This window comes from Ixodes scapularis, unplaced genomic scaffold, assembly GCF_016920785.2.
Source record: "Ixodes scapularis isolate PalLabHiFi unplaced genomic scaffold, ASM1692078v2 PGA_scaffold6__148_contigs__length_123643588, whole genome shotgun sequence".
NCBI lineage: Eukaryota > Metazoa > Arthropoda > Arachnida > Ixodida > Ixodidae > Ixodes > Ixodes scapularis.
The window spans coordinates 84,302,497-84,330,100 of NW_024609881.1; the positions used below are offsets into that span (position 1 = coordinate 84,302,497).

Consider the following 27,604-nt stretch of genomic DNA (forward strand, 5'->3'; position numbering starts at 1 on the left):
GGCTGCTGGTGAAGCTACGTGGCAACGCGCTCGCTTTACAAGCAGCGGACCAACGATCGAATCTTGAGAAAACCGCAGCAGGCTTTCTTTTAAATGCGTCAGCAGTTATTGCCCTGGTGCAGTCAGCCGTCTTTGCTTTCAACTGGTGAACCGGTTTCACGGGGTTGCAGCGCAGTTCCCGTCGTGCTCTTACACTCCATTCGTTCGCTCGTTAAGTCCACTTTCCCTCTTACGTAAGAAGGAAAGAGTCTTCTCCCACGCTTCTAGTGATCTGCCGCGATTGTCGCACACCTTTCGTACGTTGGCGCTGGGGCATTAGCACACGGTTTTGTTTCCCCAGTGTGCACAACGTGCGCGATGACGTGAAACCGATGTGCAGCGACGCCGCCGTTTGAGCGAAATCGCCAATACCCGGGAGGAAAGATCGGATCTCAACACAACAGTTCTTGGACCGTTGCGAGGTTGGAATCAAGTCGGAACCCCCACGTTATATGCCGACGCATTTCGTTGAGAATCGGTGTAGCGATGGTCGCAGATTTGTCTCAAAATTTGGCTCAACACAGCGATAGACACGGCTGTACCAGTCCCCTAAGTATAGCATGAAAATAAAAACTTTTTTGGAAAATTTTTAAATTTCATTCGTGTTTTTCAAATCGAGAGTTCCTACTGGCAACACTAAAGCGCGACGATAGAAATGGTACAAAGTGGGCCGTAAACCACATTCCCAACTGATTACAAGGAGTTTGATAGTGGGAAAGGGATGCTTGGGAGCTCATCCACTGAGAAGCATGAAAAAAACGCTCGACATGCTTCGTTTAAAGGCCTGTCCAAATGGGAATCGTGAGGCAACAAGACTCCAGCAAAAATCGTAAGAGTTGAAGCGTCCGGCAGTCCGGACTGTTTGAACACCACCGAGCCAAAATCGAGATTTTCCTTCTCGCTTCCTCCTCTTTTCGGTGACCCCGGTGCTCATCAGACTTGTAGTTGCATGCCACCTGCCAACGCAGTCCATCCTTAGACGTATTCCAAAATTTACTCGATCCTACTCCAGGGTAAGGGTTTTGTAGCTTTGCATTTGAAAACCTACCTGCGTCCAGCGTCGCTCTGTCTGTGCTATCGCGCGACACAACCCGCCGGAGTAGCTCACATCTATTTGTTTAAGATTTCGAACACAGCCCCTCCCATTCCCGGGACAATGAATAGCTCACTGTAAAGACTAAAGCTTGGGTATTCAGGAAATGCAATTTGTTTTGGTAGCTTAGAAACCGGCTGGAGTACGCTTGGTGACGACGACAGAGATGCCCTACATCATTTCGTGTTGAGGCGATAACCGTAATGAGGCCATTACGGTTATCGCCGTAAAAGCCAACTGGGTAAAAGACACACTGACGACGCTCGGCTCAAACGTTCCAAGGGGACGCAATGCCGCGTCAACCTTTAATGACTGTCTCATTTCGCTTTCCAAAAAGTGCCAGAACTTGGTGGGGGGTGGGTGGGGGGCAGGCGCGTTCCTCCTGTTCCTTGAACCCCGCGCGTCCCGTCCCTCACATGGAGTAGTTGGGGATCTTGCTGCTGCCGATCGAGCTGCCCGGCTGATCGTCCTCCTGCTGCCCAGCGCACTGTCGGAGAAAAAAAGCAAAAAACAATCGCACATTCCCAGGCACGTACCAACTAAGCCGGTGTCAGGAAGCACTTGCTACTAGGGAGCCTGGACTGCGTCTTCATCCGGTGCGCCTGCCGTGCCATTCGGCCTGTGCGTGCGTCAAAACCTTTCCCAAAGTGGCGACAAATCGCACCGCGGGAGCCGACGTAGCAGACGCAGGACGACCGGTTCGTCGTCCTACGTCTGCTTTCTGATTTCCGTTGACCGTCTGCTTGCAGAGCGACCTACAGCAGTACGGGTGTCTGTCACACCTACCCCTGCAGCTGTGCCACCGCCGGGATCACCGCGAGCAACGGGACGACACCTCCGCGACACTGCCGAGTGGAAATCGTGGGACCGCTTTTAAAGACGCGGCAGACGCATCGGTCGGAGACGCACTCCAGGCACCGTAGTTGCACCTTTGGTGCTACTTCGAGTAGGTTTTCGATCGCTCATACTTTTACTCGAAGCAGATTCCAGGAGCGACTGCTCGTACCTCACTTGAAGTATTTTTTAAAGCGCAGCTCTTAGGCGCCCGTTCCCGGCTTGAGCGGCGTCGGCGTAACCGTAAGGTCACGTGACTCCCCCCTCCCCCCCCCCCCCCCATCCAAAGTCACGTGACCTCAGGGAGTCACCTATCCCTCAGTATCCTTCCATCCACCTCCTCAAGAGCTGCATTCTGATCCGGCGTTACCGGAAGTTGTAAACGGCTTTCATTTTTTCCCTAATACTTTCCAAAAAAGTGAAACTCCCGACTTTGAAGCGCGCTCCCCGAATTCAGTCTCGCTAAATTCGGATCGTGAAACAACGTCAAAACTATGTGCGGAGAATTCTAAAAAAAACCAACAACTACAAAAAAGTTGCACGAGGGAAACGGAACAAGATTGTGAAAGATTGCTTTAAAAGGTACTTACATACTTTGCTTTAAAAAAAACACTGCATTTATGGTGTTTTACTTTAAAGGGAAACTGAAGCGGTTCTGTATTTCAGGAAAAACACTTAAATCGCCTTCATTCGGCCTTGGGATCACAAATATTGAGATTACCGTAATATCCCGAGTCATCGCCCACCCCCCTACCACCTGAAATTCATTAAAAAAAGTGGGGTGGGCCATGTCTCGGTGGGTGAGCACAAACACTTGAAAAAAAGCGGAAAAAACCGCCTATTTTTCTCTGCGTATCTAGCGCTGATGCACAAGAGATACATCAAACTCAAAATTCGATTTAGTTTCATTGTTTTATAGAAAAAAAATGCTCACGAAAGAATATTTTACTATAGCGAAGTCCGTTGCTTGCATACGCGCTAGAAACACCGTTGATCTGCATATAGCGCGAACGTTTGTCCCGTGAAAGAATGTCACCACTCTGTTCTCCTAATTAGTGAAAAAAAAAAAAGTCTACAAGAAAATAGAAAAACCGACCAGGCGCATCGAGCGAGCGAGCGGACCAAAGAAGCGACCAAGAGCAAGGCTGGGAAAGCGGGAAAGCCGGCGGTCACGTTGGCAAATACTTTGGCGTCGGGCCAAGTCGGGCGCCTTGTCAATTGCAAGCTCTTGCGCAACTTTCTTGTTTGGTGCGTACATACGTGCGTCGGTGCACGGCGGGCTATCAATGCACGGTTGGGACGCTCTGCAAACGTCTGTGTAGGGCGTTCCAGCAAAGCTTTATTTACGCGTTGGCTTTGCCTAAAATATTGCACAACCGCGGTCGCGACGGGCGGGAAGAAGGAGCGGGTTCGCGGTGACCTTCGGCGGAGACAGACTTTGACCTAACACTCCGCGGTTACATTAACAAACTCTTATTTTAATATCTCCATCGTTTTCTTTTCGCACGGATACACGACCACTTTGGGGTCGCTCACGGATGTAAGCGACCCCTCCTTCCCTCCTTCGTTTTACTTTGTCACGGACGTCCTCGAACTGTAAGGTCCGCGGCCGCGTCATTCGGGTAGGATGAGTGTTCGCGGATCGCAGAGTCCGCGCTGGGGTATTCGAAGGGGTGGGCGATGACTCGGGTGTTTTTTCGGAAATCGATATTAGCCCAAAAAATGGGGTGGGCGATGGCTCGGGGATGGGCGATGACTCGGGATATTACGGTAAATTTCAGTTTTGTGCACGGAGGTTGCAGAAAATCGCTTTCAAAGTACCGTCGAAGCCCCTCCTTCCCGGAGCACGACATATCTAGAGCTTTCGGAGCCTCCGCTCTCACACATCTTCGCCGCCCATCAGAGCCGTGCACGCGGACTATTGCCATTTCTAAAAAGGTCAGGAAAAGATGTCACAAATGGTGTCGGTGTGGGGAAACATACTTGGCAATCTTGCAATTGCACGCGTTGCCTGCACGAGCGGCATGCGCTTGACAGCCGAAAGATCCTAGTATGACGTAACGACTGGTCGGAGGTTTTTCGTATTGTCTCGCATCTTGTTACATCGTCGGGGAGAATGAATGTGATATCCAGATTCACAGGATACAAATACTCCGCAATTCAGCTCTAACTCATTTCTTTTAAGAACCTCTTCGGCTTCCCTTTAAGTACACTGTGTCCAAAGCACTGAAGTCGCTTACAGCACGAGAACGACAGGGAGGAGCTCCAGTTGTCCCGCCTCCAGAGGCAGCTTCCTACCTTCGATGACGCTTCAGCGTCTTGCGAGCCTTTGGTGTACCCTGCCGCTCCCACCTTGCCAGTGACTAGAGGTGCTTTACTTGAAGTACAGGGTGTCTCCACCCAAAAGATTTACAAGGTTTCTTTCACCAAGGTTAAATACATGGTGTCCCAAAAATGAGTTTACAGTTTTTTGTTTTTTTTTACCAAAAATTCAATCACGCATTGCCGAACGCTCACTGCCATCTTATTAAAAAGTTACTAGCGGTTTTCCGAAATTTTCGACGAGAAAATACGTGGGGTCGCATGGCGTCGGCTACCAAAAACAGGCCCCATTTCCCCGTTGACATTTTCAGAAAATCGCACAAAACTTTTGAACGAGAAAACGGTTAGTGCGGAAACTTTGAAATCTGGTTCGTACCGCCAGCGCTACATTGGGGGCAGAGAACGAGACTTCGTCGATGCTTAATTCAGTCTTGTGGTAAAAAAAAAAACACCGTAAACTCGGCTTTGGGACACGCTGTATGTAACCTCTCGGTTGTACTTTGTACGCTTAACTTTAAGTCACTTTTTAGACATTTACACAAAACTATGCCGCGAGCCGTGTTCGCGTACTCTATCTGACAAACGTCTACGGTGCAGGCAAAGGCAGGGGGCGCGAGCGCGTGGCTTTAGAGAGTGCCCTCTACGCACGACTTCCTGCGTAAGAATAAAACGTTTTGCAGAGCCGAACTTGCATGCCCCTGCCATCGACTTCGACGCAAACATTTGTGAGGAGGAGTACAGGGTGGCGTTAAACGCATAGAATTTATGAGACCGGCTCTCGGTGCCGACGCGTGCGAGCTTAGGACGCAGCCTTCGATAAAGCGACTGATTTTGGAGCGTGGGCTTCTTTCCTTAACATTAGCATGTGCTCGATGATGGCAAAGTGGACTACACATACTGTGGGGGCTCTTGCTTGGAGTCTCTGTATATCGTCGGAAAGGTGCAGGGGCGAACACGGCCAGTGCGGCAAGGTCAAGAGGGAGGGGACAGGGGGGCAGTAGTTGAAAAGGTGGGGCTCCTCCAAAGGCAGCAGCAGCTGCAAGCCAGTCGCCATTACGCGTGGCCAGTTCGGGCACCAGTTTGTGGACAGTTTGTTCGATGCGGCGCGTAATGTGCGCGACAGGCTGCGGTTTCCGGGCGGGCGCGAGCAAGGACGTTCCAAATGTGTAGCTATTAGGAATGTGCGAATAGCGCTTTTTTAGTTCGAAGCAAATAAGAAGCAAACAGTTCCTTTGTACGAATAATTCCGAAACCAAATAGAATAATTTCGAAGTGAACCAAATTGTTTGTGGCCATCAATACAGTCCCAATAAAAAAAACCCTCAAAACTAGAAAAGAATAAAAATAAAGGACAAGTGCAACAAGGTCAGAAGTTTTCTCTACCTTGATTGTTCGCCAGCTGGGCTGCACAATTACTCTTATTTGAATACAGTCGTGCCTCGTTCCTATAAACATTTCCGTTGCCCAGAAAAATTGTCCATAATAATGAATCGAGGTCAAGAACAAGAAGCATGGCCAGAAAAGATACGGTTTACTTAGCAAAAAAAGAAATGCTGAGACTTGTTTGCACAGGCACTTTGGTGTTAGCCAGTAGAAATGCAATCCGCAATAGATTAAAGGGAGTAGACTTGTTGCTACCATATTTATTGCTACTTGTGTTTCAGCCTCGGTTGGTGAACTTACTTCGAGTATGTACTTTTAAGCATGTATTTTTCAGACTAAATTAAGGCACGCTTTGCAGTCCTCCCAACTTAGGAATACTTAGAAAATATTCGGTGATGCCAAATGGCCCCATACCATTCAAACTCTGAATCGAATATGCAATGATTTGCTTCGATATTCGAACATATGCAATATTCACACAGCCCTAGTAGCTAGTATTATACTTTGTTTCAGCCTAAGTCCAGCATCAAAACTGCAAGTTACTAGGCCTTTTCTGGTTAGGATTGGTTCAGCGATGATAGAACAAGTACAGAAACATGACTAACACCATGATGGTGCGCTTTCGACGCTGTGATTGGTCCCTTCAGCTCGTAGTGTGAACTGCATCCGGACTTAAAGTGAAACAAAGTATAGAGTGGCCTTTGCAAAATACCAAGAAGCCAAATTTTAAAGAATTCCCCACAATCCCAAAATCTTGTCTGTCCGTCCATTTCCACACAAAATTTAGCGGGGAAATTGACATCATGTGACCAAAACACATATTCAGTTTTCCCGCTAAATTTAGTGAGAAAATCGATTTGTGTCACCCAACGTCCTGAGGCATAGATCAATTCAGTTTCTCCGCTAAATTTCCTGGGAAAATTGATGTCAACTGACCCACATCAATTCTGTTTCCCCGCTAAATTTGATGCGCTAAGAGAGCATAACCTCAGAAGGGCATGAGAGGCACGACAATGAATGATCACAAAGGGGCACGAAAAGGCATGGTTTTAAATGTATACAAAAAGGCCTTATCTCAAAAAGGCATGACAATCTGTAATCGCAAAGGAACATGAAAAGGCGCCATACCAAAAGGCATGAAAAGGCAACACTGAACGCGAAGTTGCGAGGAGTGTAACTGCCAGCAACTCCCGGGGTCTCAATGCCAGTCAATATTCAGTGCTGGTTATTTTTTTTTTCCAGCCTATTTTTTGAGGAACAAAATAAATGCCTATGCAATAAAATAATTTTGGGTGATTTTTGCAAATAATCTAAAGCTTTCCACACACACACACACAAAAGAAAGTTATTTCTTAGGGGTGTCAAAGGGCTTTGCAGAGAAGAACTGCCTCATCAGTCACCTAACAAAATAAAAAGTTGGCCGTTAGAGTCGTCTGACACTTCCCAAGGTATTCGGCCAACCGAAGCCGACACTCACTCCTTATATAGATTGACAATCCATTTTTAACTTGGGCCGACGCGGGAAACGATGCTCGTCTGCTAACGACGCTTCATACCTTTTGGATGTACTTTGGGTCGACGGCGATGTCCTGGTCCATCTGCTTCACCTTTTCGTTGAGCTGGATGAACTTGCGCATCTGCAAAGAAGAGGGTGCACGCATCGCAGTCGCAAGTCGGACATAGGCGGCTAACGTCGGCTGAATTCGACTCGCGTCCGCATAGGTGCAAGACACGTGAATGGACCGACCTCTTCCTCGAGCCTCTTGAACATGATCGGCGTGTTATACTTCTCCGGGTTGTCCAAGAACACGACCATGCCATCCTTCTGGTTGATCGACGCAAAGATCTCTTCGTCCTCGATCTGCAGATGCAAGGCCGACGGGAGGAAGATTACACCTGACGCTATCATTCTCAAGTTCGGTCAGGGTGGACAAGATTAGGGGAGGTTGCACCTCCAAACTTATGACGACAAAGATTGTTTCGAACAAAATAGTTCAATGGAAGGATGAATAGTATTGCCAGAAAATTGCACCACCTGCTACAGCTAGTGCCACCTAGCTTACGGTTCAAAAGACCCTTAAACACGACTTGCCAGATACTGGAACAGCACAAGACAATTTCTCCCAGATCAAATTAGACAGACATTTCTGATCCAAAAATGCTTCACGCAACAAATGCAGATGTCAAATTAGTTCTGCGCATGTTTAGACAAGCAGCTGCTTCGCCTGGCATTGTAGGAGGGCAACAACTGGGCAAGCAGCGCACAAAATACAGGGACAAAGTAAAAGAAGTGCACATGGGACAGCGCTTGTCCCGTGTGCTCTCCTTTAACTTTGTCTCAGTTTTTTGTACGCCCTTTTCCCGGTTGTTATCAAGAACCAACTAGACCACATCGCCACCCTAATTCAGTAGAAGGCTAATTCGGGCAATGCGGTACAACTGCAAATCTGAGAGTTCTTGATGCGTGTCGCATACCAGCGTTTACATGGATGAACACCGGTGCGATGCCCGTACGTACGGACACCAGCCGGAGCGAGATTTGAGCTCGTGACAGACAAGCTCATGGACAAGAGGCGCGACTCAAAAAGCAATCATGCTGGCATGCGTACCATGTTGAGAATGTGCCGTTCGGCGTCCCCGGGGCCCGACAACTGAACGCGGCTCGCCATGTCTGTCAGAGACAACGTCAGGAACGTCTGCAACGAACAGGACGCAGACGCGTGCGTCATCGTCCGCAATTACGACAAACAAATATTATGAACGTTGAATTCCTTTCAATACAAATTGCTGCTAGTGCCCGAGACCAAGACAAACCACAGAAGAAAAAAGATCATTGGGTCATCAGGCTTCTATTTTGCTGAATATTGCACTACTAGTAAATGTTTTGGGTTATCAGAATTTAGTTTCAGTAAGATAAGAACATAATCAATTGGTATTTTCTTCATAATCATAAAAGCAGTGTTAACAGTTATCCACTGTGAGACAGTCATGACAAAAGCACATAACATCAGTGACAAAATTATGTAAGAAACAAACTAGTGTGGATGAAAGTGAAGAACATTAAAAAAATAGTGTCTGCCCACATTTAGCTCCCCTCAGCCATTTCACAAATTTCAAAAAGGCAAGTATGTTTTCAGTACATTTTTACACTGATATTAAGTAGGACTACATACAAGATACCAGAGATAAAATCAAGAAAAAAATAAAATTTCTGGCACCTGCGACATTTAGTAGTCATGTTCAAATAGTGGTTTTGGCCGAATATTTTCGAAACGAATAGTTTCTCTACGCCTTTCACTACTGCACCATGCTTACACAAAAACACAGCTCAACTCGTGAAGGTTGCTCCCAAGCTTTTACTTGTCCATTCCTAAGCTAAATTGATTTTTACCTAGCAAATATTTATCCAATACGGCCTCAGAAAGTTCAGTGCCTACATTAAAGGGGCACTAAAGAGGATTCTGCGATCGTCTGTTCATGGTCAACTGATTCTACACGGACTAAGCATCCTAAAAATAAAGAATGACAACCACGCGACGCCGATTTACAACTCTCTGTAATGCCGAATTGGAGCGCAGCTCTTGAGGAGGAGGAGGGAAGGGTACTGAGGGTCACGTGTTCTCGGGGGGGGGGGGGGGGGGGTCACGTGACCCCCACGTGACTTCGGGAAGGGTGGTCACGTGACCTGGGGGGTGTCACATGACCTCGGGAAGGGGAGGGTTCGTCACGTGACCCCCCAGAGAAAAATTTCCGCTAGATTTAGTGGGGAAATTTTTCCGCTAAATTTAGCGGGGAAAATTTTCCACTAAATTTGGCGGGGCAATTTTTCCGCTAGATTTAGCGGGGCAATTTTTCCGCTAAATTTAGCAGGGAAATTTATTTGCTAGATTTAGCGGGGAAATTTTTTCACTAGATTTCGCGGGGAAATTTTTCCGCTAGACTTAGCGGGGAAATTTTTTCCGCTAGATTTAGCGGGCAATTTACCCATAATGCACCGCGCAGTTACGCCGACGGCGACGCCGCTCAAGCTGGAAACGGGTGCCTAAGAGCTGCGCTCTAAAATGAAAGCTGTTTACAACTCCCTGTAACGCCGAATTAGAGCGCAGCTCTTGAGGAGAAGGAGGGGAAGGGTACTGAGGAGAAGGTATATCCTTCCTCTCTCCTCCTCACCACCCCATCCTGTCTGCTACTCCACCATTTGAGCGGCGTTGCCGTCGCCTCACGAGGGTCACGTGACCTCACGGGGGTCACGTGACGTGACCCCTATGAGGTCACGCGACGATGATGTCATCAGTGACGTCACTGATGACGTCATCATCACAAGTGATGTCATCAGTGGCGATGACGATGACGATGCCGGTGCCGATGCGGATGCCCTCATCAGTGACGTCACGCGTCCCGTAATGCACCGCGCAGTTACACCGACACCGCTCAAGCCGGAAACAGGGGCCTAAGAGCTGCGCCCTAAAATGTGATGAAAGGTCGGGACACACCACTTCCTTAGCCAATTTTTCCGCTCAGGAAAGGAGTGGCATACCCCAGCAGCGGTGTCAGCGCGATGATGATGGGTGCTCGTCGGCCAATCACAATCAGCCTCTTTCGGAAAGGTGACTTGTGATTGGCCGACAATCGCCCATTGTCATCACACTGACACCACTGCTGGGGTATGCCACTCCTTTCTTGAACGGAAAAATCTGCTCAAAAAGGGGCGTGTCCCGACCTTTCGTCACTTTTTAGAAGGGAAATCGGCGTCGCGCGATTGTAATGTACGAGTTTTGACGATGTGCAAGGCCGTGGAATCAGTTAAGACCAAGGACAGATGATTGCAGAATCCTTTTCAGAGCCCTTTTAAGTTGCCAAGTAAATGACATATTTGAGATAAAATTAAACCTACAAGATGCCCAGCTATACATAACCGATGGGATTTATAAATATTTGCACGTAGCTGCGATACTTGTACTTTTCCAAGTGTGAACATGATGAATTAGCCCCGTTGAGGGCGCTTCTTACCAAGTACGAGTGTACTGGGGAGAAGCAACACCCATGGAAGTGAATTCTGCAGGCGTTACTTTTAGGGCAGTGCACCAGTGCTCGGTAAGAATAAGAAGTGCACTGAACAAGGCTAACGTACCACGACCAACACTTACCGTAAAATACCGGGCAAGCGCCCACTCAAAATTTAGAAATAATAGCGAGAGAATGGAGATGGGCGCTTGCCCGGTCATCAATTTTACATATAAATGTACTGTGCATATTTCCTCAGATATTACAAATTTGGGAATGGGCACTTAATGTGGAATGGGCGGATGCGTGGTATTCTATGGTACAATATATGAACATCGCAGTTCACCTTGAAGTGAATACTGAATAGCATATTATTCGAACCAAATATTGAATAGCGTGTCATTCAAAATTACTATTAGAAAATTCTGATATTTGCACAACACTCACATAGCACACATTTAATTTTTTTTTTTTTTTAATATTGAAAATCAATAGGTTTTATTATATTTTGCAAACTTCCTCTCAAAGCTTTACCCAATGCCATGACTTCATGCTTCCAACTTCCATATGCTGCTAAAAATAAGCAATGCTGTTCTGACTTGACAACAGAGAGAGGTCTAATCACATTTATGTATTTTTTACTTCTGTTCTTTGCACGTCTAGACTTGCCTTTGTGAGCCTCTGGATGTTCTTCTTGTAGAGTGATGCCAGGCACTGCTTCGTCAAACCCGTATTGTTGTCCTGCGCCATAAAAAGTCAAATCAGCGAAAAAGAAAAAAAGATGGTATAGTCTGCTGCAACTAAAGAAAACATGTGCCAGGGGAATTTTTTTTTTTTTTTTTATTTGCAATAATTAACTGAAATGTCCAGTTTATAGCGCTCGATCACCTCTTTATAAATCTGGTGTTAGATTTTACATAGCTTGTTTTTTTTATGTTCTGGATGCAATGCACATGCAGAAGAAACCATCAGGGAGACCGTCAGTAGAGCCCATTTGCTCTACTGACGTCTATGGGCTCTACTGAATTCTAACTCCTGGTCAGCTCAGTCGGTAGAGTGCTCTACTGGAAATGGAGAGGTCCCTAGGTCCACACCAAGACCAGGCAGACCTAATTTCAGTCGCGCACCAGTCACCAAGCTGTTTCGAGATCTGTGTTTGTCCTTTGTCCCCCTCGTTCCCCAAGGACAGTTATCTTTATCCTTGTCCAGCTCGCTTGCACCTTTGCATTATCATCGCAATAATGCCTTTTTCAGGGGGTTTACAAAAGTTTCCTAAATTTTTCTTAAAAAATTATACATTCTAATTAAACCTTCATAGTTGCATTCTACATATTCTAAAAAAAACTTTCATAGTTGTATTCTACATATTCTAAAGTATATGCATGCCATATTTGGTTGGGATAGGACAATATTAAGCACAATAACTCCTGTGCACAAACCGTGAAGGTGCCCCAAAATTACATGAAGGGAAAAGTTACGTCCAAATGTTACCACATATGTGTGGCAATAATGTTCCGAGCAGAAAAGTAATATGTAGTTAATACCTTTCAGTGAGAAATTGAAGCTACAGAAGACCGTGACGAAAGGAGACGACTAGGCCTACTTGTCAACATAAATGTGATGGCAGGCGTTGTCACAATTCGAAGAACCGCCCACACAAAAATGGCTCTAATTTATGCCGTTCTGGGTTGCTGGGAGGTCTTCAAATGAGTCTTTAATGAAGTACATGATTATAACTGGCACTTATTATTTTTTCACATAAAATATGCAGATTCAAGGATAACCAAACACCATACAATGCAAAATCATTTTTTTTTTTTTTGGCAAGATATTGACAGCTTCTTTTACAATGCTCTGCTCGCTGTGATTGGTAGTTTCATCCTCTCTAGTGTTCGCTCTGCCAAAGCGGAAAAGAGTGGAGAGCTTTGTGGGAGCAGCCTGTCCTGCTTTTCTCATGTTGCAACAGAATATAAAAGGCATACATCCTGCATAAACTCTCTGGGTCTGCAATTTTTGCAGCTGCTTCTAGACGATATTTCGGCAGAAAGCGAGAATTGTGTTACAGAGTTATATCATTGTAGGCACGCTTATAATTAAAAAAAAAGGAGAGTTTGGCTCCAAAGTTGGTGACTTATGTCACAAGAAACGAAAGAAGGAAAAGAAGTGCTCAGACATATTCCAACATATTCCAGTTCCTCAATGAACCACACGTAACGTAAAAACTCATCGCAAAAAAAAAAAAGTAACCCACGTTGAAGGCATACCCACCCTTGAAAACGTCTCGGCGTGCTTCGTGAGGACAGCCCTGACCTCGTCCGGATTGTTAGAGGTGTAAGCCGCGGCCAAATCCAGGTACGGTTGGCTCAGCGGCTGTGGCACAATGCAGGACGAAGCCACAAACCGGCACAGTTACTTTCGGTTCTGCCTAAAGAAGCTAAAAAAATTAGGATTTTTCTCCGATGTGACGCAAGTTACCCTGATGAATCTTGTGACCACTTGAGAGGTGTACTTGGGCAAGCTCGGCACCTGTGCAGAAAGCAACGGTTGAAACGTTAAGCTCGTCTGCTTATGCAAGCAGGATTACAATGACTGGATTGTGTTTCTGAGGCCGTGTTCCAAAATTCACTCAATCTCGCTCTAGGGTAAAGGCTCTGTACCTTAGCGTGCAAGAACCTATCCACGTCCAGCATTTCTCTAATTTTGTTGTCACGTGACATAATCCGCCAGGGCAACTCGGATCCATTTGAGTAGATTTGGAACGCAGCCTCGGTAGCGTGTTTGGACTTCCTTATCTCGTCCATTAAGGCGCTGCCTGGTGACGTTACAACAGGAGGACACTGTACACCATCGCCACACTGGTGGTGGCACACCGGTAGAAGTGGATACAGCAGACACTTGTTCTGCTGCAACCGTCCGCAGCCAGTCAGTCAATAAAAACTCCGGCAACCACGGGTGGAGCTGCCGCAACGCCGGCGACACTGATTCCCGTTCGTCTGTTATGCCGGCACTTTCATGACCAACCGCCAAGATCGCTACAATCCATATTATTCCCTCGGCGTCTCCTATGACCTCTTTTGCCATCAATTTGATGCAGACACGGGGGCAGTAATAAGATGCTGAGCACACCAGTCAGGGATGTGCTCCCGAAGCAGAACGTCAACCATAATTACTTTCCTTTAAATTCCCAGACACTGCTAGCCATGCTCCACTGTTGGGCCTTGCCACAGTTAAGCCTAGCCAAGTTAGGCCTAGCCATTGCCACAGTTGGACTTAGCTATGGTTAGGCCTAGCCAACGTTACTAGAACACTCAGTTGGGAAACTCGCCGTCAAAACTTAGGCCGCTGGCGTCCACCGAGACCGAGCTAAATACGACAACAGCGCCACTCTTTATCATTTGTCTGTACTGTGGCCACCTTAGCTTCTAGAAAGCATGTTTTTGCGTGAAAACAAAAGGAACAGAGTCTTTTTGTATGAAATTTATCGGAGTTTAGTACAAAATGATGGGAGATTGATGTTTTTAAAATCTTTAGTTTGCAGGGTTTTGCGGCACAATTAATATTGTTTTTGTACAACCATGCCTCAGCGGTGCTTTCAGGTAGTGCGTCCCGACCTAGGTGCATTTTAACTCGGTAGTAAGTCGCGGTGTGTCCGCTGGGGAGACGGGGGTGGCACGGCACCCCTGTAACCTCTTCCGCTGTACCTGTTTCGGCGCCAAAATGGCTGATTAAAGCCAAAATGGAAGTCACGTGCAGTTCCTTGAGTGGCCGCTGCGGGAGAAGTGGCGGCGTTGTGTTCTCCATTAGCTCGGTTCTTGTGGCATATCGGGGCCACTTTTTCAGAGCAGTCTCTATGGCAGTTCCCCAACTGAGTGGTTTAGTAACGTTGGGCCTAGCCAAGTGAAGCAGAGCCACGGTTAGGCCTAGCTGTATGCCAAGCTGTCAGCAGGGACAACACTCACCTTCCCGTACAGGATGAGGGCAAGAAGAATGTACTTCTTGTAGGCTTCCAGCATGATGTGACTGACCGCCATGCTGGTTGTGGTGATGGCCTGCAACGACACCATAAACTCGAGTAAAGTTCTCAAGGCTATGGCCTGCCGACATTTCCCAAATTCTTCTAGTGCATATAAAAAATTTAAAAAAAAATTGCCGAAGTGGTGCTAAAAAATGTGGGGCAGAAAAATCCAGTTAAACCCTCACTAATTCACGCTCGAATGTACCAGACATTCTGGTTTGAATTATCGGTAGTGTGACTGAGCTTCTTTAAGGAAAAAATCTTGACAACACCATCATCGTCAAAATGCCTAAGTATTAGGAGCATAGTCCAATTTCACTGCACCGGATCCTTAGCCGTCTTATGTCGGTCGTAGCTATAGAAAAATTCTACTATCAAAAAATGAAGAATTTATTAGTAGAAAAGTGTTTGTGCAAGAAAACACCAACGTAAGCATGACTGCTTTCATTAACATGTGGCACCACCTCCACATAGGACTGCGCAACCCGAGAATTGGATGCGCGTGCCTCGATCTGACATTTAATCTTTCAGTTATTTTGCACTGAAACAAAGCAACGTCTTGAGAAATTTCACAAGATATAACAAGCCACTAAAAAAACCCTCAACGAAAATTTAAACATGCAAGCAGAGATTTTTATGGCTTCTTTCACGTCATATCCAAACGTCTATGCCACCCTAAGCATGCAGGAAAGTGCACGCTCGATCTAAGTAGGGTCCTTTGTTTTCAAATAAAACCGAAAGAATCCAAAATACACTTGGTGGTAAGCTTTTTTTGCCACTGAGTTTATCTGAAATATTCCGATTTGAGGTTGTGACGACAAAATAAGGAAGACAGGACACTTTACATTAGTCTTGGTGGAGCGCTGGGGCATCAGCTTCAAGAAGAGGCCCACTCTAGTCTTTCTAACCTCAGTCTTTTGTATTGCAATGGAAGTCATATCCCACCGACTCCTTGCAAATATTGCTCACAATTAAAATTAGATTTTAGTGTGCTTGCATGCAATTTCATTCAGAAGTTTGGAGAAATTGCAATACAACATAAAACACTCAGAGCAACTACATATTTCTGGGAGCTGGGATTTTACCAAAACTAATCTCTGAAAATCACTTTTCGAAATCCGAGGAACCCAGGTATAGACCATTTCCATGCGACTGCTGCCACCTTGAATGGCAGAGCTTTCGGCAGGCAGGAGAACATAGTTTTGCTCTCGCCACGCCACCGTAAGGTGTTCACGTCTCAGTCGCAGTTGCTACTCCATTTTGTGTAGCCTCTTCTACATTTCTTTTCACTTGTTACAGGTTGTAATGTCTTCCTTATTTTCTTTTTGCACACCAGATGTGTGGGCTATGTAGCTGGGTACGAGTCAAAAGTCAAATTGGGCGTTTTATGTGCCAAACCAGCTGGGGGCATCTGGCACGCCCCAGCGGAGGACCGAGGACAAAGTTTGACCATCTGGGGATCTCTTGACAAGTATCCAAACTCTCAGCAATAAGTCTCCGTCAGACTGTGGGTACCTCGAGTGGGATTCGAATCTGCCACCTGAAGCTGAGGACGGTGGTAAACAAAATAGGTCTGCAAGAAAGAAGACAAACCACTTCGAAGAAGTAGAGAGCCCGCTCGTAGTTCTTGAGTGCCGCATACACCATGCCTCCGTAGTAGTAGTACAGCAGAAAGTGCTTGGCATCATAGCGGTCATTCTGCAGAAACCGGACAACAGAAAACAGTTGGCTGCCATCGCGGGCAAGAAACAGGGGCCAAATAGCAGACGAAGGCGCAACGCACCTCTCGGCTGATGTCTGTGATCTCGACGTCCAGGAACTGCAGCGCCGGCTTCAGGCACTTCGCCAGCAGGCAAAGCTGCAGCAAAGACGCGTCGAAGACCCTCTGTCACAGTCACTGTTGTTGTCAACGAACCGTGGGTCAGTGTTTCCCAAACCGTGGGTTGCAACCCAAAAAAGGAGTTGGGACAAATTCAGCGGGGGGTGGGGGGGGGGGGGGGGATTGTTTAAGAGCTTGCAAAAATGCAAACTTAGGTAGATTCTACTTGGCGGTATAGATGAAAACGAAGTACGGGTCGCAGCTCAATGTCGAGCCGGAACCGAGAGTTCTGGTGCCCAAGCTCGGCCCTCGTATTGAGAAACCGTGTTCTGACAAAACAAGATCACTTTAGTCGTTATAAACAGTCAGGGGCGGAAGCAGGAATTTTCAGAGGGGGGCGTGGGTCAAGCATTGGTCAGCATATCATATGTTTGAGAACCCCCCCCACTCACACACACATACACACATTTTTACACATGCAGAATTCAAGAGGGGGGTCAGGCAGGACATCCGGACCCCCCTCTCTGGAAACAGTCATTCCTGCTGGCATGAATTTTTTTTTTTTTTTTGCGATGTTTGCAATGGTTTTGCAATGGTTTCTAGCCCCGCTAATTCATTTCGATTATGTTAAAGGAACTGTGCAATGATTTTAAAGTTGAAAAAATTTGCATCTTCTACTTTTGACATTGTTTACCTTGTTGCAAAGAACAGAAGACACACCTTCTTCCTTCGGAATGTTGCGATTTCGTTGCGCAATCGCGATGCAAAAGCTTGAATATTTCCCGACCTGCAGCAGTGAGCGGCGGCCATGAGAAGCACGTGGCATGACGTCAATGGGGGACTTGTAAAAAGATAGGAAGTTGTGCAAATACCTGCTCGATAAAAGGCAATTTTTCTATAAGTCTTGTCGTTCCAGCATAAATATAAATGTGTCAAAAACCTGGTATCATCGACAAAACTTTTATGATACAGAGTTTTAGTGGTGCCAGCTATCCGAGGTCAACAAAACTGTCAGCTCTATCTATCTGCTACCGCGAACAGCCGCCAGAAGCCGGAGGGGGACGGGGGCGGAGCCGGACCCAAACGTGACTTTCCTTCTTTCGCCAAGTTGATCGCGCTGCGCAAGCATGTGGTCGCAAGCGGGTGAGTTCTTGCTGCTCGTTGATGGCTCTAGAGAGAGGGCTTCACCGGAACCGCGTCCCCCATTCACGTCACGGCGCATGTGACTCGGAAGATGGTGAAGGAGTTGAGAGATGCCGAAAAGCTCAATCTTTGTCAATTTTTAAAATAGAAACTAGGACCTGCAGGCAAAAGCGTTTTTTTGTTCTTTACTTCGGAAAGGTTGAGGCACCAACTTCCAAATTATTTGAAGCACAGCACTGAAATCGTTGCACAGCTCCTTTAACTGCCGAATAAAATTTCAGCATCGACTTTCACTTTTATTTCACATCCAAGATGTAAAATTTCTGCTCTGGCTCCAGGCGCCTTGCTAGCTAGATTTTACTGGTCCTCCCAGAATGCCAGAAAACGTGAAATCCGGGAAAACTCAATGACGGGAAGAAGATGTTCCTTTCGTACCTGGCACATGTCTGCATGGATGGAGGTTAGCTGGGACGGAAACAGCTGGATCTTGTTGATCGCCCTCGTCAGGAGGTGGATGCCGCGCATCGGCTGCGGGAAAGTTCGAAACGGGAGTCGGAACGGGTTACGGTCGTGGACGTGAGACAACCGAGCGTCGAAGCGGAGTTTGGTGGCCGGCAGATCAAATCAGCGCCACATAATCACGAAAAACCTCTACATTTTTTTCGTGATTACGTTTGACAACAGAAAAGCAGAAGACACACATTGTAGGGTACGCCCTTGTTCGATCAGACGGAATGGGACCAGCAAAGGGGTCTGGTGGAACTCCCTAATTTTTAAAGCAGCCGTCCCACTGTCGTCAAGCTTGTTTCGTGACGGTGCACACAAGGCATCACTGCCTTGAACTGGCTTCACGGAGCAGCAGTTGACGCAGAGGAATACCTCGGAAGGCATGGTGGGCTCCAAGGTTTGTTGGGGTGGACGCTCTATATGCTTCTGCTTACCGTAATATGCCCCACCCCCAAAAGATAACCCACCCCTACTTTTGGCTTTGAGTAACCTTTTTTTTTTTTTTTTTTTTAACATTGAAAGATAGCACATTGCTAGCAGTGATTTTGTTTGAATGAATGGTGGCCTCGGTGTAAATGCGGCTAGCTAGCTATGGAGGGATATAGGCGAACACTGCTGACTGGGAAGAACATTCGTCTTTGCTTCATTGCCCCTCACCACGATGACAAGTTTGGCAGGAATACAATCTAAAAATAGTGTTTTTATAACTTTTCTTGATTGCACGCCAAAAGTTTGCCTGTAGCTTATTTTCACCGGATTCGCTCTTAATTTTAGGTGGGCTAGCTTTTGGGATAATACGGCATATTTCAAAAATTTACCAAGGTAGGGCGTGGACTAGTGATGCAAAAATATATAAATAACACTATTTAAATAGTACTAAATATATTTCTTAAACAAATACTACTACAGTGCAATCCACGTATAACAATAATGAGAAAACCCAAAAAATTTAATCGTTATAACCGACTATCGTTTTATCTGGACTAGAAACTCGTAATTTCTAGTCTAGAAACTGATCGCTATAGGCAGTACACTGTTATATGACGCACCGTTATAAGTGGTTTGCACTGAATTGATAGTGAACTATCAATAGTACTATTGATAGTTGACTATCGATAGTACCCTCGATAGAAATATTGATGGTACTATCGATAGCTGAAAGTCGATAGCACTATCGATAATTGGCTCTTGGTTGACTATTGATACTATCGAAAGTCAGCTTTCAGAAAACTGTAGAGTGTTAAAAAAATTAAAGCACAACTTTAGACGGGAATGATGACAGATATGTAAGGGTAGACAACGCGGAATTTCGGGTGAAACATGCAATGAAGAGCAAACTAAAGTTGCATTCTCATAGAATTACTAAAACAGAAATGGCGTTTTGCTACTTTTCTCGTACAGATATTCCTGGGGTTCAGATATCGGGCTTTTCACATTAGTATGCCTGCATCTGTAAAAATAAAAAAAGGATACACAGTTTTTTTTCTTTCTTTGTCTTGGAGCTAGAGAAAACACTCGCTGAAGACAATGAGCATCAGGAGTTTTCACAAGTTTGTTTCACGTTTGTGGTTCTTTTATTGTTCAATTGTCACATTTTACCTTTCATAGTCTTGACCACTGACACATGAAAATGGGCACTCTGCTGGGGATCATAATTTTTTTTTCCTTTGATGATTATTTATAGCGAATTCTTGTGAATTGGGAATCAGCTGCTGACAAAAGCAGTTAGGCTTGTTTGCCTTGATATGTTGCCGGTGTTTCTTTGTTTCTATTTTGCAGATTTGAACAATGGTGGCTTGTAAATGATTTACCCATCAGTATAAAACACAACTTGAAAATACAGAAGCCATCACATAATGTATAAATAAATCTTTTTGAGTCAAATACAAAAAAAAAAAGATTTTGTTGTGGACACTTCAAATTGAACATTACCAAATAAAATGCTTATACCATACCTACATGGTAGTTAGTGATGCTTTTATTTTTTTCCATGGTTGAAATACAATATAAGTTTCAGAACATAACATTAACTGGATCAAAAATAAAAGCTAAAAACAAAAGTTTTCTGTGACCCAAGTAATAAAATTGTTGACAATAAGGTATTATTTCAGTGAAAAAAAGCTTGCGAATCCAAAAGGCGAAATTGTTTCCTTTCTTTTATAAAACCTGTTTAGTTGGAAAGAAATGCCACACGTATCTTTTCATTCGTGCAAAGTGATGTCCCCATATTTTGCTTTCAATTACCATATCGCTTGTATTATATTCAAGCAGGGTTTCGTATCTCTGCGACGCATAGCTTACTTAACAGGGGTGACAAAGGAATTTTAATTTTTCTGATTAAAGTCTGCCTATAAAAAGACAAAGAGCAAACTCCTTCCCCCCCCCCAAAAAAAAACAACAATTACAACAAAAGAATCTAACACAGAAAAATAAACAAAGTCTTTGACAACTTATTATGAAAAATATTAAACACTTCACTATCAACATCTGTTATTTATAGTTTTTTTTATAGCACTGATTAAGTTTTTTATTAGTTCATTGGCAATAGTTTCTAAGAGGAATTTCTACCATTTTCCAATAGGTTTTAGATTGTTTCTTGATAAATAGGTGGAAGTCACCAATTGCGTTTTTCCCCGAGCTTCACGATATATCCTGGGTGGACTCTTGGCATTCTTCCTTCACCTAATGAAACTATTGATAGCTATACGATAGTTGACTATCAATCATTTCACAATAGTCAACTATTGATAGTTTCATAATGGTCGACTATCAATATTTGTTTTTATTCGCGCCTTGGGTTGAACTGAGCCAGCGCCAAATCTGCGCCCGCATGCGCACGTGCCCCCAGGATTGCTTCTTCTTTGTCCCCACAGTACTATCGATAGTTTTGCACCACTAGCCTGGACGCTTATTGCGACGTAAGCGTCCAGGCTTATGTCGCAATAGCGCAAGCTCAGGCTTATGGCGCAAGCTCAGTATTTTATGGTAATCGCACCTTCGTGGTAAATTAGTGTCTTATTATACAAAACCCATTTTTGTGATTAAATTTAAAGTGGATACAATACATTCCGCCCATGCCGCACACTGCCCATTAAGAGTGTCCAGTAACAGCTAGGTCGTGCAGGAACAAGGTGAAACCAGCGTACCTGTTGCCTCTCGATCAGGCTCTGCGTGAGCAGGTGACAGAGTTCCGCAACTGAAAAACAATCACACTGGTTAGGCTATGCAGAGTATGTGGCCACAACAGTTGAGGGGTCACTGAAGCTTAAACTGAACTTGGTCATCATTGGGGCTCTGTATTTTCAGTAAATACCGATAAACCCTTTAAATCGACTTCCGAGCTGGATCAATCAAAATCGAGAAAAAACCCCCCCCAAAAAAATAAATAAATAAAAAACAGAATTGAAGCTGTCCTTCAATGAGAGAAAAACCAACTTTCATCCGAAAGGAACCTCAAACTAAACATAGTGGAAAAACCCAGAGACAAGGAGCAAAAAAGACAACAACAACACCGTCTCAAACTAAAATTTTATTTTGTGCTTACCTCGAACACAGCAGCACTCGACCGACTGTGAGGCTACTTCTTTGTTCGGGAAACATAACCCTCATCTCGATTCCTTCTTTATTTGGTACATAGACGTTTTCCAAGTAATCAGGTCACGCGCATGATGATGATGATAACGGTAAAAAATTCTGATAATGAAGTTCTTTTGAAAACATATGCAAAGGAAAAGGAAATTTTTTTAAACAGCCTGGACGGAAAAAATATGTCATAAAATAAATTTACAACCAAAAACACAAAATTTTTTTTTATTTGACTCAAAACGGAAGGCTGATTTTTTTATACTTGCTGTTTCTCAAACTTTAAAATATTTTCGTTAAAAGAAGTAAGACTAATAAGTAAATTTTAGAGCCCATAGGAAGCTCCCGAATGATTGCAAGCACCACATGACTATAGGGGACAGGCACACGACTGCTAGTTGCCACTTTTCCGCAGGCTCCCGCAGGCGCGCCTACTACAAACTCGTTTCGCACCGTAAATATAGCTGCAATTTTTTTTTTCATGGTAAGTTTTTTTTTTATGATTAACTTTTCTTATTTTAGCTGTGCAAAAATTTATTTTTTCCTTTGCATATGTTTTTTTTAAGGTCTAGGAGTCCTACGATAATGTCCCGTTTTCTATAACACAAGGCCCGATAAACATCGACGTCTTGTCCTACGTCAAAAATTGCCACTGAAATACCCAGAATTTGTGGAGAAAAAAACAAGTCCCGAAAAAACACTCCCGAATTTGAAGAAAAATAAACACTGGAAACAGTGGACTCTAATCGTCGTCGACCCCAACATCTTGTTCTCAAGGTTCACAGCCCAGAAGCTAGGCGCCACTTGTCACCAACCAATATTACGTCGGCCGACATCGTCGCCTAGTCTGGTACAATCGTGCAGTTAGGGTAAATTTAGCAGGGTCGAAACCAGCCTGCAAAAAGTGCTGCATCCGCGTCGCACGCAGTTTCATTTTCTAAGAGCTCGGTAAAACGTTAAAGACGAGGTAAACAGTCTGTTAGGTCGTCTGCGTACTGCAGCATAAACAATCAATGCAGAAAAGACAAAAAAAAAAAAAAAGGTCTGAATCATTCTACAAGGTCTGTTGCAGGTTACCACAAACTTCTCCCACAAAGCCCTTTACTCTTTCCACTTAAGCAGAGCAAGTGCTGAGAAGGAATCTACCAGGCATGCCAATCAGAGAGCGATAAACTATAGCTTTATATTTCCTCAAATCTGGAACGACAAATGTAAGTTAGTTTGCACAGAAGAGATCAGTTAAACAGGATTTAGACTCGTCAAATGCGAAGTTGGGAGTCAAAGTTTACGGAGCGCTCCGACTGGACCCTTGCAACAATGACACTATACTTTTGTCGCCAAAGTCTTGTCGGCGCACTCCTCTAACTTTCTGGCTACAACTTTGTGTTTGAAGAAATAGCACAAAGAGCCCCTGGTTTAATTCAAATAGCGCCATTTACAGGAAAATTACTTCAACCTTCAAACGTAGCGGAACGGCATGCATAGCAGCCTCAAGGCGACAGACACAGCAATACCACTTCCGAAGGACCAATATATCTAGGATGGATTTACGTCGGTCTGGTTTCAGAGATAAACACTCACAGGTGTCTGTTGCAAAACGAACTTGCTCCCCATTGCAGTTCAGGATGAACTCTTGCACTTGGGCGTACAGTGCCTCAAATTCCGTGGCGTTGACAACGTTGAACTTCACGCATCTGTGATTAAAGGGGCAAGAGGATGGTTTTGTGAAAATACTAAACATTGAGGGCAACTTGCGAAATGTCGAGCATGGTGCTGAGTTACGTGGAGTCATCCTACGAATAATAAGTGCCAAGGTCATTGCGTTTGCCATGTACAGTGCGACAACCTACCTACAGCTGGATTAATTTGACTCCTATGGTATCTTATTGCTTGAACGAGAATCCACCAGCAAAGAACGACAACATCAATTATGCCTTTCGCAGCGCCAAAAACTGCCTACAAGTAACGAGGGAGTTGTGGCGTACTAGGGTATAGCCATTGTTTGATCCATCCCAATCAGCCATTGACACATCAGAGGAACAAGAAAGCAGAGTTAATATAATTATCTAGAGGGAAAGGTGCCACGCATTCAGGCCGATTCGGAATGGCGGGGCATAGAAGTGGACGTCGGCAGTCTCAGTTGGAGGTCCCGACGGGCTCATATTGATGGCGACACCCTAATATGCACATGGTGATGGAAGCAGCATTTCACCTTTAGTAGCAGGTAAAGTATTGGTTTGGAGCACCCACTGACATTTTTGGAGCAGATGCCAACATCTGTTAGCACATCACTTGACAATGGAAAAGTGATAGCATCTCAATGAGGTAATTTGTGATAGTGATCAAGGGTTCCCCTTTGACACTCGATCGTCTTACTTATTACCGTTTGTGGTAAGAATAAATAGGGTATCAAAGGAACAGAGTCTTCTTAAATAAGGCTGTAGTCCGAGTAAGTCTCACTTACAATGAGTATTAAAAAAATGTCTGAAAAGTGAATCCTAGCGCAACATTTCATTGTAATAAATTCTTTCTCCCCTCTCCCTTTTACACTGGGTAGTTCGTTTAGCCTGTAAATATAATTTCTGTAAAACACCAGCAAGACAAGCATATCCGCTAATGCATCTACCAATAAAAATGTGTCTCATAAGTTTAATGAACCTACCAAACTCGACTCTAATATCATAAACTGCGTAAACAACCCACCCAAAAATATTCTAAAAGCCTACACTTGCGCTTTAAAGGTGACACTGCTCTTTAACGGCGCAGGAACGAGAGTTACGTCAAAGTTCGCTGGTCTTTCGATCGACGGCTGCACAAGAAATACCGTGACTACCGCATTTATTTAAATATATATAGTCCCTCGTTTTCTTCTCTCTCTTTCTCTGCTGTTTTTTTTTTTATATTAGAGTTTAAGATTAATTTACAATTTGGAGAAAGAAGTCCGACCTGCAATAATCCTAAGCATATTTTGTGTGCCTATCGCAATAAGCCAGGCGCTGCTCCCTAGCACTCTGGTGCAAAGCGGTGAAGCTCGACATGTGCACGCAGGTGAGAGGCAAAGGTTGATGCGAGTGGTGCAAGTGCCACGGTACTCAGCAGCCACGGAATGAAAGTATGTGGTAGACGTGATAATCGAGCGATCTGATCAGGAGCACAAGACCCTGGTTCCATTTGATCACAGTAGCCGCAATCGGCAAGCCTACTATTTTGCAAGGTTTTCGCACGACTGTTAGTACCAGACATCGACGACATCGTCTGGAAATTTAGACCATGTCAGTAATCAACCGGCCAGAGCGGTTGATTTGCAGCATCAAAGTGTGACATCATAGCATTCGTCATTTTCCTGTACGAGTTATTTCATCAGCTAAACCAATCAAGTGCAGTGAATGTCCTGTGACTTGCGCTGTTAGTATGTGTTTGAGCCTTCAACTGTGCCCTGATCTAAGACGAAACAAACTTTACGATAAGTAGAGACGCTGTGAAATTCATATTTGTACAATTTTTCTCTCTTTCTACTTCTCTGAATATTAAAACCAACCAATAATAAAACTTTTTTTTCTTTACTTTAAGCCCATCACAGTGCAGGTGTGGCGCAATTCTTAGCAAAAATGGCATTTTGGCGCAAGATATAACAAACTTGTTCACGGCGCAATTTGGCGCAAAGGCTTGGCACTTCAGTCACTGTGCACAAAGAAGCAGCGTAACATCACCTGTAAGGTCTGTGCCTTGTCCTTTTCAAGCTTACTTTGCCGAAAAACACAGGAATCGCCGCACTGTATGAACATAAATAACACTGACAAGTGCTCGAGCAAGTTCAACTCGTCACAGTGAAACGGAAGCTTGTAACCTTCCGTCTGCTTTCTTTCTCCACTCTTTCGTCTCTCTCTTTCTCTCTGGACTGCCGATGTCGGCGCTTGGGATTTGCAGTGTTCTGCTCCCGCCTTTACCCTCCTGCCGCAAAGTCTGCGTTACTTTACATGAGTGCATGCATCTTTGAGGAAAACTGAAGAGTTCCGTATCTTGAATTTCTGAGGGGGACTTTTACAAGGCGTATACATCCTTTTCGAACACGTCGTCTGCAAAGAAATGACCGAGACTGCGCGTCCCCTGCTATGTTTGTGTGAAGCCTGGTTCACAGATATGCATTTCAGCGTGCTCGAGTATGCTGTGCTCGCTTACGACGACAGAAAAACATTGGCACACTGCTGTCGTCTGTTTTCAATCTGCATATATGTTTTCTAACTTTTAGTGCATTATTCTTTCACTGTGGCCTGAAATAATTCCGAGAGCCGTTGTAGACCCACACTCAAGCGTGCCCTTCATGCACCGAGTTTTTTCCTGCGCGCAAGTGACTTCTTCGAGCTCCGTGACGTCACGTCGACAACAAGACGGCTGCGCCAACAGAAACATTGTCGAGACGATGGGTAAAAGTCAGACCGCTGTCTCCTTTCAGTTGAATAGTGCTTAATTCAGCCGGTAAAAATGATTTGATTCGAGAGTCAGGACAGAAACTAAAGTTTCGGAAAAGGTTTGTTTGTGCATCTCGCCTGAAAACGAATTAATGCACCATCTGTCGAACGGTAGCGTGCCGATAGCACATCGACAAAAAAGTTGTCGAGATGAGAAGGAAGTCAGTCCACTGCCGTTTTTTAGAATGTTTAGCCCAGCAAACAAAGATGCTTTGATTGGAAATCCGAAACAACCGGTAGCATTCCGGAAAAGGTTTCTTCGCACGCCTCGCTTGAAAACAAATTGATGCGCTACCAACTGAACGGTGGCGTGCCGGTAGCAGATCGATGGGTTCCGTCTCGAGCGGCAAGACAGAACCACGTAACGTCTCTGACAAGTTTGACAGTCTCCTGCGTCGACAAGCGAGTTCAAGAATGTTGTCTTTCATTTAAATCTGAACAGGATGCATGGCCAATAAATAGATCGGCCAACATAACTATATGCATATGTGCTCAAAGCGTGCCTCCAAAACTTTCAGGAACTTTATAACGTCACCATCATTTTTACTTTACACCCTGCCGTTGTACGCAGGCATTAATTAATTTATCTTTGCAATAATTTCGACTTCTACCCAAAATATTTAAGTCATGCCGCGTTCGTCCCAACCGTGCGGTAGGGAGCGATTCATACGGCTAGTCGATACTTTCAGTGTGTGGCGCTCTTGTATGCTATTCTCCAATCAGTTACTGCGCTCGGAGTATGAAACTCGGAGAGTCGGAGTAGGAACAAAGGAGAGCGGACTTTAAACGCGCCCAATGCAACGCAACGCACTCGGGTGCACACACACCGGCTTTTAAGGTTGAGACCGCAGTGGTTGATACAGTCACTATACGTAGATAGGTTTAAACGCTTGCGATACACCCGAGTGCTCTCAACGTGGGATACTCACAGGATGGCCAGAACTCCGAGGGAGTGCTTCTGCAGGTCCAAAGTGGCCAGGACGTCTTCGAGATGCGACGCGTTCCGAACCAGCACCTCGCTACTTTTGTTGATGAGCGTGTACAGCTGGGGAAAATTGCCTGAAAGAACCAAAAACCTGCCTTCAGGTGTTTGATATCAAGAAACAGTGCTTTCTGGCTGCTGAACCATACAAGGGACAACGAGACTACGACTTTACGACTTGAGAGAGGCACTTTTGAGGGACTCACCACTTGACGATAGATTCTGGACGTTGACGACGAATTGCTCTAGTGGGCTTGTCATGCTCGGGCGGGATGCGAGGTGGGGATAATTAAAAAGTGCCAATTAAAGAGCAGCAACGCTGCAGAAAGGACCGAAAACAACACCAACGGCGTCCATTGACGATTCCCTGGACAATGAACTAACAAAGCACCCCCTTTGAATCAAACGTTAA

General features: G+C 45.0%; 1 protein-coding gene across 2 annotated transcripts; it reads right to left on the reverse strand.

Annotated features, from left to right (window-relative positions):
• Positions 1-1,400: 1,400 nt before the first annotated feature.
• On the reverse strand, positions 1,401-27,604 carry LOC8053761 (COP9 signalosome complex subunit 3). 2 transcript variants are annotated; one of them, XM_029993878.4, is made up of 16 exons: positions 27,399-27,604; positions 27,140-27,269; positions 23,323-23,435; positions 21,306-21,355; positions 18,088-18,180; positions 16,474-16,548; positions 16,284-16,388; positions 14,635-14,724; positions 13,151-13,201; positions 12,944-13,045; positions 11,345-11,416; positions 8,281-8,367; positions 7,419-7,532; positions 7,228-7,308; positions 5,187-5,324; positions 1,401-1,619 (listed from the first exon to the last, which is right to left on the reverse strand). In XM_029993878.4, exons 1-16 carry the CDS (start codon positions 27,451-27,453, stop codon positions 1,545-1,547), a joined length of 1,431 nt encoding a protein of 476 aa, XP_029849738.2. In that variant the 5' UTR covers positions 27,454-27,604; the 3' UTR covers positions 1,401-1,544. The 2 variants fall into 2 exon arrangements, with proteins under 2 accessions (XP_029849738.2, XP_029849739.1); XM_029993879.4 differs by lacking the exon at positions 5,187-5,324 and having other exon boundaries at positions 27,399-27,582.